General features: G+C 42.8%; 1 protein-coding gene across 3 annotated transcripts in view; it reads right to left on the bottom strand.

Annotated features, from left to right (window-relative positions):
- Positions 1–11,192, bottom strand: part of ZNRF3 (zinc and ring finger 3) — a 115,283-nt gene extending 104,091 nt beyond the window's left edge. For all 3 annotated transcript variants that reach the window (XM_075059938.1, XM_075059937.1, XM_075059936.1), the window contains exon 1: positions 11,170–11,192. In XM_075059938.1, the coding sequence (XP_074916039.1) occupies positions 11,170–11,181 (12 nt within the window). In that variant the 5' untranslated portion in view covers positions 11,182–11,192. The remainder of the gene's footprint in view (positions 1–11,169) is intronic.
- Positions 11,193–15,444: the final 4,252 nt, after the last annotated feature.

The raw sequence follows: 15,444 nt of genomic DNA on the forward strand, positions 1-15,444 counted from the left end.
CAGCCTAGGCCAATCCACACAAGTGGTCCATTTCCAGGACATTACTGTGCTAATAAGCAATGGTCACATAAATACCACCCTATATCGGAAACCTATTGACCACTATACTTACCTACATGCCTCCAGCTTCCATCCAGGACACACCACAAGATCCATTGTCTACAGCCAAGCTTTAAGATACAACTGCATTTGTTCCAATCCCTCAGATAGACACATCTCAAGATCTCTATCAAGCGTTCTTAAAACTACAGTACCCACTTGCTGAAGTGAAAAAACAGATTAACAGAGCCAGAAGAATACCCAGAAATCACCTACTACAGGACAGGCCCAACAAAGAAAACAACACAATGCCACTAGCTGTTACTTTCAGCCCCCAATTAAAACCTCTCCAGCGCATCAAAGATCTACAACCTATCCTGAAAGATGATCCCTCGCTCTCACAGATCTTGGAGACAGACCAGTCCTCGCATACAGACAGCCCCCAAACCTGAAGCAAATACTCACCAGCAACTACACACCACACAACACTAACCCAGGAACCAATCCTTGCAACAAAGCCTGATGCCAACTCTGTCCACATATCTATTCAAGTGACACCATCATAGGACCTAATCACATCAGCCATGCCATCCGGGGCTCGTTCACCTGCACATCTACCAATGTGATATATGCCATCATGTGCCAGCAACGCCCTTCTGCCACGTACATTGGCCAAACCGGACAGTCTCTACGCAAAAGAATAAATGGGACACAATCTAATATCAGCAATCAGAACATACAAAACAGTAGAGAACACTTCAACCTCTCTGGTCACTCAGTAACAGACTTAAAGGTGGCAATTTTTTGCAACAGAAAAAGCTTAAAAACAGACTCCAACAAGAAAACTCTGAATTGAATTAATATGCAAACTAGATATCATTAATTTAGGCTTGAATAGAGATTGGGAATGGCTGAGTCATTAGAGATTGAATCTATTTCCCCATGCTAAGTATCCTCACACCTCTTGTCAACTGTCTGAAATGGGCCATCTTGATCACTACAAAAGTTCTCTCTTCTCCTGCTGATAATAGCTCACCTTAGTTAATTAGCCTCTTAGAGCTGAAATGGCTACTTCCACCTTTTCGTGTTCTGTATGTGTGTGTGTGTATACATATATCTATCTCCTTACTATATGTTCGAGTCTACGCATTTGAAGACGTGGGCTGTAGCCTACAAAAGCTTATGCTCAAATGAATGCGTTAGTCTAAGGTGCCACAAGTACTCCTGTTCTTTTTACGTTGATTTAATATTGTAGCATAGACATGTCCAAGGTATTCCTTTAGAGAAAATCATCAATTTTTATCATGTTCTTTACCACACTACCACCATGGCTTGAATTCAGAGAGAAACTTTAACAAAAGAAAGTTATCCGGTAAGAAGTTTCTCGTTGTACTTCACAGCTTCTCTCCTCATTACTTACTTATGGGAAGTAGCAAGAATTAGAGAAGGAAAGGATAAGCAGAGTTCCAAAATTATAGTAAAAAAATACAGGCAGAAATTAAGTTCCTCCCATATAAAGCAAGTGCTTTATAAACAAAGGAATTACATGGAAACAAACCTAGTAGCACCTTCCAGCAAAGGATGCCTTTGCAAAGGAACGGAAACTTTCATTTAAGGAAGAATGGTGAAGTAACTCATACTTTCTTCCCCAAGTGCCTGTAGGAACTTCTGTGAACAGTGTCCCAGATGCCAGCATGCCAACTGGTGCAGATTCTTACATCTTGCCTGCAGTAACCTTGAGGTCCAATGGCCTTGGCATTTTGGATAGAATGACATCAGCAGGGTACAAATGGTTTATATAATCTATGTGCTTGAGACATATCTTTAGAGCTCCAGGAATGCTCATTCATGCCACAACCTTCCAAGGGTTGGAACAAAACAAAAAAGAAAAAATGTTAATGCAACTTTAAATTCACTTAAAAAAAAGATCAGACACTAAATGCAAAGCTAAAGCTCCACTGCCATTAACTGCTGCACTGAAATGCACATCCTCAGTACTCTCTAGTGAACCGTGTAATGTATTCCATTTGTTTGTTTCTTAATAGTCACTATCAGATATACAAGGCAAGTAATGCAAAGTTAATATTGCAATACCTTTAGTTTTGTATTTCCTGCGATTTTAATGGTTTTGTTTTTAAATTCTCGTTCATTAAAGCACCCACTATTTTTACAGGGCCTACAGAAACTATGCTTTGTTCTTGTGTATCCTACTAGATCTGCAGGACAACAAACAGAAGTCAGTCTTGGTGGTTACAGCAGACTTCTGTTCCCAGTTTTGCCATTGGATCACTATGTGATCTTGGACAAATCAGTCTTGGTATTTATATGGCTGCATCAGCACAGCATTTGAGCACCTCCCCAATTATTTATAAAATGTAAGTATTTACCCACAGTGCATTATCTTAAAATAGAAAAGGCTCTCAAAGCTTTTTTGCCGATGAGAGGCCTTAGGTGCAAGGCTCTACATAAGTGTAGGTGTTGTTAGCAACAAATCATTGCCATAACCCACTGGAGAGAAAGGGGCACAAAACAGTAACATTGCTTTGTTTACCCGAAGGTGCCATTAAAAATAGGAAAAGTGTTTTACAAACAGGAAATGAAAGATTTTCTACAGTTTATGATCTAGGAGGTAGACTAACAAAAGCATATTAAAGAAGTATTGCATGTGTCCCTTCAATCCAATGAAGTGGATCAACTTTCCATGTTAGCAGCAGCTGGAGTAGAGCAGCTCTTCTAAAGGTGAAAGCCAGAAGCTTTTCCTCAACATTCTGCACACATCGGACATGGAACTCAGCAAGGTTAAGAGCAACATATGGCCTCAAATGCAAGTACAACAGCCCCATTAGAGAGGTTTTTTTTACAAGGATATCCGGCTAGGAACCAAAACCACCATGAAATGTAACATTACATGACTTGAATAATCCAGAACGTTTGCTTTTCTTGGCCATCAGTTGTGACTATATGGTTCAAACCAGCAGTAAACCTACAAGAGGGTCCCACTGAAAATTACCCTCAGAACCAGAAGCTTCAAGCACTCTAGAAGTACACTCCTATTCCTCATTCCCCAAGAAAGGGGATGGCCTGAGGGACAGGATTACAGCAAGAGCTGGAGTTCTGGTTTCATGTGAAACCAGGAGGGCAACTGAGCACATCCATTACACAGAAAAACCCAACATAGAGACTACAGATAGGATAGAACTACAAACTACCCAGGAGGTCCTGTGAACACTAATGGTCATCTTTGACCATTAGACTGCATTTCGGCCAAAGCTAATTTTTGTTCAGTAAGGATTCAGGACTTGGTACTGCTATCAGTGAAGTGACACAAGCAGGCTTCTGCAAACTGATCATTCACTGCAATTTACAACTTGGCAAAACACTAAAAATCATGTTCTTGTAAGACAGACATTAATTTTGTCTATGACTGCAGAGGGGTTTACAGGCCACTTCACCTTGAATGGTCTCTTAGGATATGTGTTAATCACTTATGCTAACCAGTCTGTTCCACTGTACATTTAACTGTGACACTCAGTACCTTTCCCAGACCTGAGGAGGAGCTCTGCGTAACTCGAAAGCTCCTCTCTCTTACCAACAGAAGTTGGTCCAATGAGAGATATTACCTCACCCACCCAGTCGCTCATTCACTATAAAGCAAAGTGTGCCACACAGACTCAGTGTGCAGTCCACTGAGGCAAGCTGCTTGTACTCCAATTCCAGGTATTCCTTTAAAGAATCTCTGCACTCTGCAGGGTAAGCTCTGCATCAAATTTCAGCCTTTTCCATTCCCTCAAAGGGTCTTGTTAAAACACAGCCCCACAAAGATGTGAATATCTAAGATTAATTTCTTGAGATCTCTTCAAAATGTAAGTGTTTTAATTACATCAACAAAATACAAGTGCTCCTTCCACAATATCAACAGAACAAAGGAGGAACAGAGTCACATTTATAGTTAGGGGTTTTTTTTGTGTGTGGAGGTGGTATATACTGGGTGGAAAGAAGCTGGTGAGAGATGTGAGCATAATGCCACTGACAGAGGGGAGGGAAAATTACATGTAAAAAGATACATTTGTAGCCTCTTTTAGCAGAAGTGTGCCAGTAGCTATACAGTAAAATCTAAAAGTTCTGGCACTATATAAAAGGAGAATGGCTCAAAAATCCCTCACAAGGCCATTAGGGTCTTTAGATAGAGTCAAAACTGGCTGGGAAAATAGGATTCTCTTATACTTCATAAACTACTAAATTTGTCCTGTACTACTCAGTGGAGGTTTTATCCTGCAAGTATCACATCAAACCCAAACAGCAGCCTGGACTTAAAGTGAGATTCACCAAAACAGACTTACAAGTGCTTTCTGAGCAAGTTTTCCACTGGAAGATTAAGGTGGGAGTGTGAGGAGGGCCCTAATCCAAGCTTTCTAGAATATAATGGAAGCTACTCATTTCATAGAATCTCAGAATATCACGGATGGAAGAAGAGATTTCAGGTGGTCATCTAGTCCAATCCCCTGCTCAAAGCAGGACCAATCCCCAACTAAATCATCCCAGACAGGGCTTTGTCAAGCCAGGCCTTAAAAACCTCTAAGGAAAGAGATTCCACCACCTTCCTAGGTGGAGCATTCCAGTGCCACAGGGAACTTTTAGGGCTGGAAAGAATAAGACCTGGTCCATACTACACGGTTAGGTAGATGTAAGCAGCTTACGTCAAGCTAGCTGCGGAGGCGTCTTCACTTAAATTTGGTTCCCACTGACTAAGCGCCCTGCTATATTTCTGTAATAACACCATCTCCCCAAGTGGTGTAGAGTCATGGTCAGCGTAGTTAGATTGACACAGTGATAGTGCAGACACTTCGTTACTTACATCAACAGTTTCTGGCTACCAAAAGCTGTCCCCCATTGCCCATGCTGACTGCTCTGATCCCCAGTGTGAACTCTGCTACTCAGGGGTCAGGTGGACGGGAAGCCGCCCCTTCCTTTTAAAGCCCTGCAAATTTTGGAAGTTCCTCTTCTTGGCTGCCTAGCTTGGCAAGCACACCTACACTCAACAATGGAGAGCTGCTAACTGCCCAGCAGACCACACCAGCTACACACTGCAGACACACTCTTGCCTGGAGTACACAGGAAGGGGAAGATCACCTGAGCTTATGTAGAGAAGAGGCTATGAAAGTACAGCTCAAGGACATCAATGAGCAGATGGCTCGGGAGATGCAGAAGAAAGATTACAACATGGACAAGCAGCAGTGCCACATGAAAGCCAAAGAGCTGCGGCAGGCCTACCAGAAGGCCAGAGAGTCGGCCTGGCGGAGAGCTGCAAACCTGCCATTTTCACAAAGAGTTGCCTGCCGTCTTTGGCAAACCCCACAAGCACTGTGGATGTTTCAGAGGAGCCAAAATCACAGGCCCCTGAACAGTGAGGGGGAAAGGCAACCAGGGGATCCAGCTGCGCAGTGAGCCAGGAGCTGTTCTTGACTCCCCACAGTCCAGCCAATCCTGATAGTCAAGCACAGGTGAGCCTGATGCAGGGGAAGGAACCTCAGGTAAGTAAGCAATTTGCTTTGAAATTATAGGGTTGGAACCCCCAATGTAACAGGACATGTAAGAGTTAATTAACTCTTACATGTGCTAGAAGTAATAGTGGAACAACCAAGAGAGGCAGAGTTGCTATCTGCTTTTCATTCCCCTCTAGAGTTAGGCAAAGAGCCATGAGGAACAAGACTGCCTGTCAAAAACAGTGCCAATATTCAGTTCCATTGCCCTGTAAAGCTATAATCATGCCAGCGAGCTATTCCCCACCTCATCCCCCCAACCCCCGTCCCTAGGGCCATACTCACCATGGCTGGTGCTGCGACTGGTGCCATGTTCTATAAGTCCCAAGGAGGGGCAAGAATGTAGTGCTTACAAGTTTTGGGATACAAGGGCAGTGAGTTCAGTATCTTAAGTTTTGAATTTCATTGTGAATACACTGACAATGGTACCTGTGTTGCATGTGTAGCTGCTGCCACTGTGGACTTCAGAGTCTCCCTCTCCACACCCACAGAATGCCTGAGCCAGACACAGTGGAGAAAGAGGACGACTCAGGATGACATGGTCCAGGAGTTCCTGCAAGCCAGTACTGCATCACAGAACGAGACCAGGGCCTGGAGGATCACCCTTGCAGATAGCACAGAGAAGGATAGAGTGAAGAGGAGAAAGGTGCTGGAAAAGGAATGGAAAGTGCAGCAGAAGGTGCTTGCGCATCTCAAACAGCAAATGGAAAAGCTGCAGATTCTGGCAGAGCTGCAGGTTCAAAACCCTGTGATCACTTCCCTCTGCAGCCCATAGAGAGCTCAATATCTGGACCGCTGATATTGAGTTTTGATTGCGGGCTCATGTTACAGAATAAAATATGTTTTTTGGAACAAAATTCATATTTATTAGATCACAACATATGCTGTCTTGTGCTAAGCAGGTCTGACGGCAACCAATTTGTTGCTACTTCACTTTTTCACAGAACATGTATTATTCACAGACAATACCAATCGTTGCATTGGCAATCTTATTCCTACACACAGCACTCACTACAACCTTTGTACCAGGCTCCATAAGAGCAAGGCCAGGAAGAGCACACTACAGCAATGCACACTACTCTGGCGCACAATTACAATGGTCTTTTCAAAGCCTCCTTGAACCATATAGCTCTGCATTGAGCTCTAATAGCTCCCATATCTAGATGTTCAAATTCAACAGCTGCTCCACCTCTGCCCTGCACCCCAGCAGAAACTTTTTCCCCCTTTGCTTCACAGATATTAGGCAGGTCACAACAGGCAGCTATAACCATAGGATATATTTTTCTTACCGAGGTCCAATCTTATAAGTAAAACAACGCCAGTGACCCTTCAAAATGACCAAAGATACAGCCAACTGTTTCTGCAGCTGCTGATAATGTAGTTGAAGCACTCCTTTGTGTTGCTGAATTGACCAGTGTACAGCTTCATGAGCCATGAGGTAGGCTGAATCTTCCAGAATCACTACTGGCATTTCAATATTCCCAACGTAATCTGTCAGGAAAGAAAGTCCTTGTTTGCAGTTTTCTGAACAGTCCTCTGTTGTTAAAGATGTACATGTCATGTACCTTTCCGGACCAGCCCACACCGATGTCAGTAAACCATCCCTAGTTTCTGGGGTCCACTGGATCCACTAGCGCTTGCACTGCCCTTTCTGTTGATGTATGTGGTAAGATGATCTGATGCTAAAAATAGAGATATGCACGTCATCTATTGCCCCACTGCAGTTTGAGAATCCCATTGCTGCAAAACCATTCTCTATGTCCCGAACATTGCCCAGAGTCACAGTCCTGCATAGCAAGCCATGATTTAATGGACTTGCACCCTTGCATCGCAATGGCCCCTGCAGTAGATTTCCCCAACTCCAAATTGATTCCCAACTGACCAGTAACAATTTGGCATCCACAATTCACGTCGCCACTAGATTCTCAACTGTCAGCACAGCTCTCATTTTGGTATCCCTGGCTGGAGAGCTGGGGCGAGCATGGCACACAGATCCAGGAACGTGGCCTTGTATAACCAAAAGTTCTGCAGACACAGCTTATCATCCCAAACCCTACATGACAATGTGATCCCATCAGTCAGTGTTTGCTTCTCTGGCCCAGTACCAGTGCTCCACTACCTCCAGCTGCTCCATGAAAGCCTCCAACAGGCTTGAATTGTTTCTTTTTCTGTCCCACAGCAATCTAGCCTCCAAAGAATCACAATGTTCCCCATGGCTCCTTTTGCGGTCCTGCAAATACTGGAGGATCATGCGTCCTGTGCTTGCTACATTAATGACAATAGAGCAGAGCTCTGCAGGCTCCATGCTTCTGTCATAGGAACAGCCATACTGGATCAGACCAAAGGTCCATCTAGCCCAGAATCCTATCTACCGACAGTGGACAGTGCCAGGTGCCCCAAAGGGAATGAACAGAACAAGTAATAATGAAGTGATCCATCCCATCACCCATTCCCAGCTTGTGGCAAACAAACAAAGGCTAGGGACACCAGCCCAGCCCAGCCCGGCTAGTAGCCATTGATGGACCTATCCTCCAGGAACTTCTCTAGTTCTTTTCTGAATCCAGTTATAGTCTTGGCCTTCACAACATCCTCTCGCAAGGAGTTCCACAAGTTGACTGTGCATTGTGTGAAAAAATGCTTCCTTTCGTTTTAAATCTGCTGTCAGAGATAATGGCCTGTGAGATGGGATATGCAGATTTTGAACAGGTGTAGATTATTATGGGATGGAGAACACCGCATTATGGGAAGTTGACCCCTTACTCCCAGTCACCCCTGGATGCCCTGTTTCAGCCCCATCAGACATTGCAAAGACTTTCCAAAATAGCCTGTCCCAGATGGTGGTAAGTTGCACAGTGGGATAGCTGCCCACGGTACCCTGCATTCTGCATTGATACAAGTCTTCCTGTTGAGGACATGCACTGCCAACGTACGGAGCAAAGTGTAGACACACAGAAGTGATGTACTAATTGTGACGGCTGTATACCAATGTAACTTAGGTTGATAAAATTTTATAATGCAGACATGGCCTAAACTTCATATTACTCAACAGCAGCGTCTATGGGTTTACAAAAGGCACTAAACCAACTGGCTCTAAAAGAAATTTCCTTGTGCAATCTGCAGATATGATTCAACATCACTTCTCCTACAAATTCCAATTTTGGAAGTTATTTAATGAGTGATATGGAAAAATACTGAAGTTGTAGCTGATAAATTCTAATGTTTTGGGGATTTTGACTTTGCTGCATACTGAAAAGTTTTCATTGAGCTGTCCATAAGGATGCCCATGTTTTCCTCTTCAGTGGTTACAATTAATATAGTATCAACCAAAGTGTACAATTATACCTGCCAATGCACACTTTCCTGCATTTGTTAATAATTAATTTAATCTGCCATTGTGCTGTCCATTCACTTCAGAGGGACCTAAAAAACTTAAGTTCCTCACAGATTTGTCTAGTCTTTACTCACCTAAATAATTTTGCCACCTCACTGCTCACTCCCTTTTCCAGATCACCGATTGTTGTGTTAAACACCATTGGCCCTAGTGCAGAACCTCACACAGCCTGTTAACCTTTTGCCATGTTGAAAAAATTGCCATTTATTCCTACTCTGTTTTCTTGCGTCTCTGCTAGTTTCTGATCCATGACAGAAGTTTACCTCTAATCCTATGGCTACTTGGTTTCCTTAGTAGCCTCTTGTAAGGTGTTTTGTCAGACTTCCTCCCCCCCAAGTCCAGGTCAGCAGGCTTCAATTAACAGAGTCCATGGCTACACCAAATGAGGTTATAAGTTTGGTTGATAAAAAGTAACAGTGTTTATGTACAGTAATATATTTAGAATTCTGCAAGGCATTTGACTTGGTACCGCAGAACATTTTGATTTTAAAAACCTAGAATGGTATAAAGTTAACATGGTACACATTAAATGGACTTAAAATTGGCAACCTAGTAGGTCTCAAATGTAATTTAATGGGTTTTTCTAGGGGGGTCCTACAGGGATTGGTTCTTGGCCTTATGCTATTTAACATTTTTATCAATGACCTGGAAGAAGATAGAATCATCACTGACCGAGTTCGCAGATGATGCAAAAATTAGGGGAGTGATAAATAATGAAGAGGACAGGTCACTGATTAAGGACAATCTTGATCACATGGCAAACTGGACACAAGCAAAATATGCATTTTTAAAGCTACATGTTAATCATATCTAGGAATAAAGAATACTTACAGGACGGGGGACTATCTGGGAAGCACGGACTTTGAAAAAGACTTGAGGGCTGTTGGGTATAACCAGATGAACATAAGCTCCCAATATGATGCTGTGGCCAAAAGAGCTAATGCAATCCTGGTATGCATAAATAAAGGAATCTCAAGTAGAAACAGATTGGTTCTCTTACCTCTGTATTTGGCACAGGTGCAACCATTGCTGGAATTGTGTCCTCATTTCTGGTGCCCACAATTTAAGAAGAATGCTCATAAATTGGAGAGGCTTCAGAGACAAGCCACAAGAGCAATTAAAGGATTAGAAAACATATCCTCTGAGTCTATTTAGCTTAACAAAGAGACGGCTCAGGGATGACTTGATTACGGTCTACAAGTACCTACACAGGGAACAAATATTTAATAATGAACTCTTCAATCTAGCACAGAGGTATAACATGATCCAATGTTTGGAAGCTGAAGCTATACAAATAGAGTGGAAATAAGGGATACATTTTTGACAGTGAATAACTAACCATTTGAACAATTTACCAAGGTTTGTGGTGGAGTCTTCATCACTGAATCTCTAAAATCAAGATTGGATGTTGTTATTCAGGTTAGACTAGGTGATCACAATGGTATCTCCAGACCTTGGTATCTATGAAAATAAAGTCTAAATGCAGGGCTCTGTCTCCTCCCCGACACTTCACATCAGTGCCTTTGCTAATCATCTAGAGTGGTTGTGTTGCCTCAGAGAGGCCAGGGTAGGGGCAGAGGAGAGAGAAGAGTATATGGGGTTGGGAGCGCTACAGCTGTTGCTCATGACAGCTAAGAACAGCTGTGCAGGTGCCTTTACTAGAGGAGCCTCTGAACTTTTTGGGGGAGTATTCCAAGGGAAAAGCCTGCATGCTGCAATCTAGCCTTAGAGACCAGAACTCCCATGATGCCTTGGGGAAAGGGGGAGAGACTTCCTCATGCAGGTAGAGCAGGGGGTGGATGCCATTTTGGGGAAAGGAGTGAGATTGCTGCTGTGGAGCTCTGTCCACACCAGGAATTGCTGCTAGGAAGCCAGGAGCTGCTGCTGGGCCTGCAGGGGCTTTGACCAAGCAGGGAGCCTCAGAGGCTGTTGGTGGTTTCACTGGGGCCAGGGCAGAGACTGTTGCTGTGCCTAGAGCTGACTGAGGTGAGCCTGCAGTGAAGGAACTATGAGTAACTCCAGCTCTTGCAAGGGAAGAGGCACAGCAGAAGGATTGAGAGATCTTCCCACCAAACCAGCACCCAGAGGGGCTGACATTTGGTGAAGCCAGCTCCAATCATCAGTGGGGTTGTTGCCTTGGAGGGACTGATACACAGAACCAACAGGGTGCTGTCTCCAGCGGCAGATCTCCAAGTATACCCCCGCAAGCATCTAGGACTCTGAAATCAAAAGGAGAGTTCACTGTGGGGTGGAGTAAATGGTGAGAGTGTAAATGCCAGTTACACAAGTTGGATTTTTTTTTATTGTATACTATATTTGTTAATTAATTATATTAAACTGCCCCCTGTGGATTTAAATTAAGAGTGACAATCTTAGACTGTTATACCCTGATTTTTTAAGTTAAGTAAACGTGTATTAACTCTAATTAAAATATACTGGGTATATATTATTTATAGTTGGTATTTGAAATTATTTATTAATAGAATAGCTTTAACTTTACTCCTGGAGGTTCCCAAGGCACACCATTGAGTGTGTACAGGGGCCAGCCAGGTGGAGGCACCGCCAATTTTAAATTCTTTTAGGAGTAAAGGGATTGCAGCAGAGGGATGAATAGAGGATTCCCACCTATCCAACAGCACCATTGGGATACTCCGGATCTTCTTTAATGTCAACATCTGGCATCCAGGCACACAGGTGAGTGTTGCCTGCTCCTGAGTACCCCAGGGTGGAAAGGGGGGTTACAAATGTATTATGAAAGAGGAATAAATTAAGTGGATTGCTACTGGCCGAATGGCAACACCAATCACTGCAAACCAAACTGACTCTCAGGCCTACGGAGCAAACTTCAAGTGGAAGCAGAAACAGAGCGCTCCCACCAAGAAAAACATTTTTCCATGTGCCCATTTCTGCATGATAATGTTTCAACTATGTACAGAGAGGTGAAAGCCAGAGAGGAGGGGAGCTGGGAATCTCAAAGGAAATGAGCTAAAAATCAAACACTCCACCCCACCCCTACCTCTCATCTATAATCCAACATGAAAGAGATAACAGGCAAACAGCAAGAGGTCATCTTCAAAGGGCTGGTTGCCAAGGGAAGCAAGTGCAAAGGCAGAAGGCATGTCCCCATCAAAGTCCAGCAGCTGCCAAACAACCACAAGAGGTACAGCTTCCCTGGGGGTTGGAGGGAAATTTAGACATGGAGAACACAGTACTAGGAAGCAGCTGGCTCCTGGAATATAAAATTTGGTGATTTTGTGCTTCTCAGCAGGGAGAGGGCAAGACAGAAAAGGTCTAAAATATCATTTCCCTCCCCCAAACGACTTTTGCCTATTGAATACCTAAACCATTATCTAGATACATGAGAAAAAATGCCCCACTGAGCCAGTCCAACAACTAGAAGAGGCCCAAGGATGGCCCTTTCCTTCATTTAGACAGCAGATTTTCAAATTACAACTCACAACCTAGTATAAGTGGGCAAAGAGGGGTGTTGGAGGAATGACTATTAGGTATTTACATTAGGAACATTCCTGAGTGAAGTCAAACACTTGCCTCCTCCCACCCAACCCCCATCAGAAATCAGAGCCTGTAGAGATTAGTCACACAATAGGAAGGGCTATGTGATTTTTATCTGACACCACAGGGACAAAACAAATGGAATCATCCACAAAATGCCAACTCCTGGAATAATGCTTACACCTTTTGTAGCAAACAAACAAAAAAAAGGTCAGTCAGTCAGTCACCTTAAGACCAGACTCAATCTCATCTGCTCACACTACCCATTTCAAACGGTTTGGTTATTGGTTTTCTCAAGTGTTGCTACCTTGCTGTACAGCAGAACATATACAAATGATCTGTGAAGTCAGCTGTGCAAGATCCCACCATCTGCTCTTTCATGCCAGAAAAAACTTGCCACTGCTCTCCAAGTCAGGACAACACCTACACTTCAGTCATGTTTCTGAAACCCTTATTTATTTGTAAGCTTGCTATGAAAACTGACAGATGAGAGGTCAGAAGCTCTATATTTTGTTTACATGATTCTGCCTGTAACAATCAAGATAGTTATAAATAAGCAACTGTACTGAGCTTACATTAAACTCGGACACATCCTGTACTGAAAGATGTGGTGTCACTAAAGGCAGCATAAATGGGATCTTATTAACAGCCCTCATTAACTTCAAAATCAGGGTGTTGCCAACTCACATGATTTTACTGTGTGCTTCTAAATATTTGGTTGCATTTTTTAAGCTCCCACTCTTGAAAAGATGAGAATACATGAATGAGAATTTCAGCTTTTGTTTTAAAAAAGTTCTTAGCCCTAATGATTGCAGAGAAAAAAGTGCACCCTGAAATAAATAAATAAGCCTCAAACTTGCATGTTAAAAAAAAATCTTTATAAACATTTTGTGTTGTCAACACTGAAATCAGGAGTTGGAGAGAGGGAATTTACTCTCAGAACTCGAAACTTACAAGCCCTGATCACTGGAGCAGACAAACCAACCACTGGAGAAATGCAAGTTTATTTTGGGGGGAGAAAACCAAAAAGCCTGCCTTGCCTAGCTTCTCAAACATCACTTTGACCCTCTTAGGCATGACCCTTCCACATGGCAAAGCAAACCACCCAGCCAGCTCACAAACTTCTGAAATGCAGCTCTGAAGTTACCACACAAGAATAGAACAGAAGTTATTTGCGTCAATTTATTCCCTTTCCAAACCACAAAAATCTTTCCCATAGGCCTGAAGACTTCAAAATGTTATGGTCTAGCTGACACACAGGAGATGCCCCCTTTTCTCCTCCTCTGGTCTGGGTTTAGGAAAAATACAGGGAAGCGCAAAGTTTCAGTTTACACTGAAGTATGCTGGTACCTTGGAGTATGAACACTAAACAGTCCTTACAACTATTTGGTCTGAATAGAAAACAATGAGCCAGCTGTACCATACACTTATTCCATTCTCTCACACAGAAAAACCTGCAGCAGAGGGTCCAAGGAGTAGGGTGACCAGATGTCTGGATTTTATAGCGACAGTCCTGATATTCGGGGCTCTTTCTTATCTAGGTGCCTATTACCCCACACCCCATCCTGATTTTTTATACTTGCTATCTGGTAACCTTACCCAGGAGGAAGATTTATTTTTTTTTTTTTTTTTTTTTAATAAACGGTTGTTTATTCTCCGGGTAGTGTGCTTTAGTGTTTGGTTTGCTGATGAATATATTTCAGTGACATCGTATGAAGTCAAACTGCATTTATTTTTTTTTTTTTTTTTTTTTAAAGTACTAAATTTATTGTCCCAAGTCTGACTCAAAGAAAATTTTAAAGCCTACCAGGAGAGTAAGCAGCACAGTTTCTCATTGGAGCACCAATAAGATTTTACAAAACCTAATCCTGCTACATTTAAGAGGAAAATTTTCCATGAGATGAAGGTCTTGGGATCAAGATAGTCTCTGCAACGCTCTGAATGGCTTACTGTGGCTAGACAGGCATAATTTGCCACCAACAGAAGATGAATCCTATTTCATAAATCAGCATGCAGAAGAAGCCCGGATGAACCTTTGAGTACTTAAACCTGGAGCTCAGTAAGGTGTCACAGGGCCAGAGAAGGAGCACATATTAAAAAAAGTTCGGATTTTCCCTTCATTTGTCTGCTAATAGGTACTATTAGAACCACAAATATTTTTACTGATTCTCTGAGTAAGATGAAATACAGATGCCTTGACTAAGGCAAACAGATCTGCATACATCTAAATAGGTCTTAAATCTCCAAGTGGTAAGAAATGTTTGTAAAGTCATTTGTTAATTTCCAGGAGCACACAGCTCAGCCCCCCTCCACCTGCCCACACAAGCTGATTTTGGACATCTGAGTGCAGACCTTTTACTATAACATTTTATATTAAGTCTACAGCAAGGGTCGGCAACCTTTCAGAAGTGGCGTGCCAAGTCTTCATTTATTCACTCTAATTTAAGGTTGTGTGTGCCAGTAATACATGTTAATGTGTTTAGAAGGTCTCTTTCTATAAGTCTAATATGTAACTCAACTATTGTTGTAAGTAAAGTAAATAAGGTTTTTAAAAATGTTTAAGAAGCTTCATTTAAAATTAAATTAAAATGCAGACCCCTCAGACCAGTGGCCAGGACCTGAGCAGTGTGAGTGCCACTGAAAATCAGCTCGCGTGCCACCTCTGGCACCCATGCCATAGGTTGCCTAGCCCTAGTCACCAGCATACTCATAGCTGGTATTTTCCCTGAGGAGGATTTTCTCTGAGAATTCAAACACCATGTTTTGCCCAGCTTGGTGTTTCATCTTGAGCAGTAGATGGCATGGAAGATGAGTAGGCACTACCCTACTCTTGCGCTCTGCAAGATTACTCCCTAGTGAGGGAATTTTAAATGAGATGGTGAGATGACAAGTGTTTCAGGTACATATTACAGGGGATGGGAGTGAGAGAGACTTCAGGAATGTTTTGGCTTCCAAAGTGTG

Source organism: Chelonoidis abingdonii, chromosome 22 (assembly GCF_003597395.2).
Source record: "Chelonoidis abingdonii isolate Lonesome George chromosome 22, CheloAbing_2.0, whole genome shotgun sequence".
Taxonomy (NCBI): domain Eukaryota; kingdom Metazoa; phylum Chordata; order Testudines; family Testudinidae; genus Chelonoidis; species Chelonoidis abingdonii.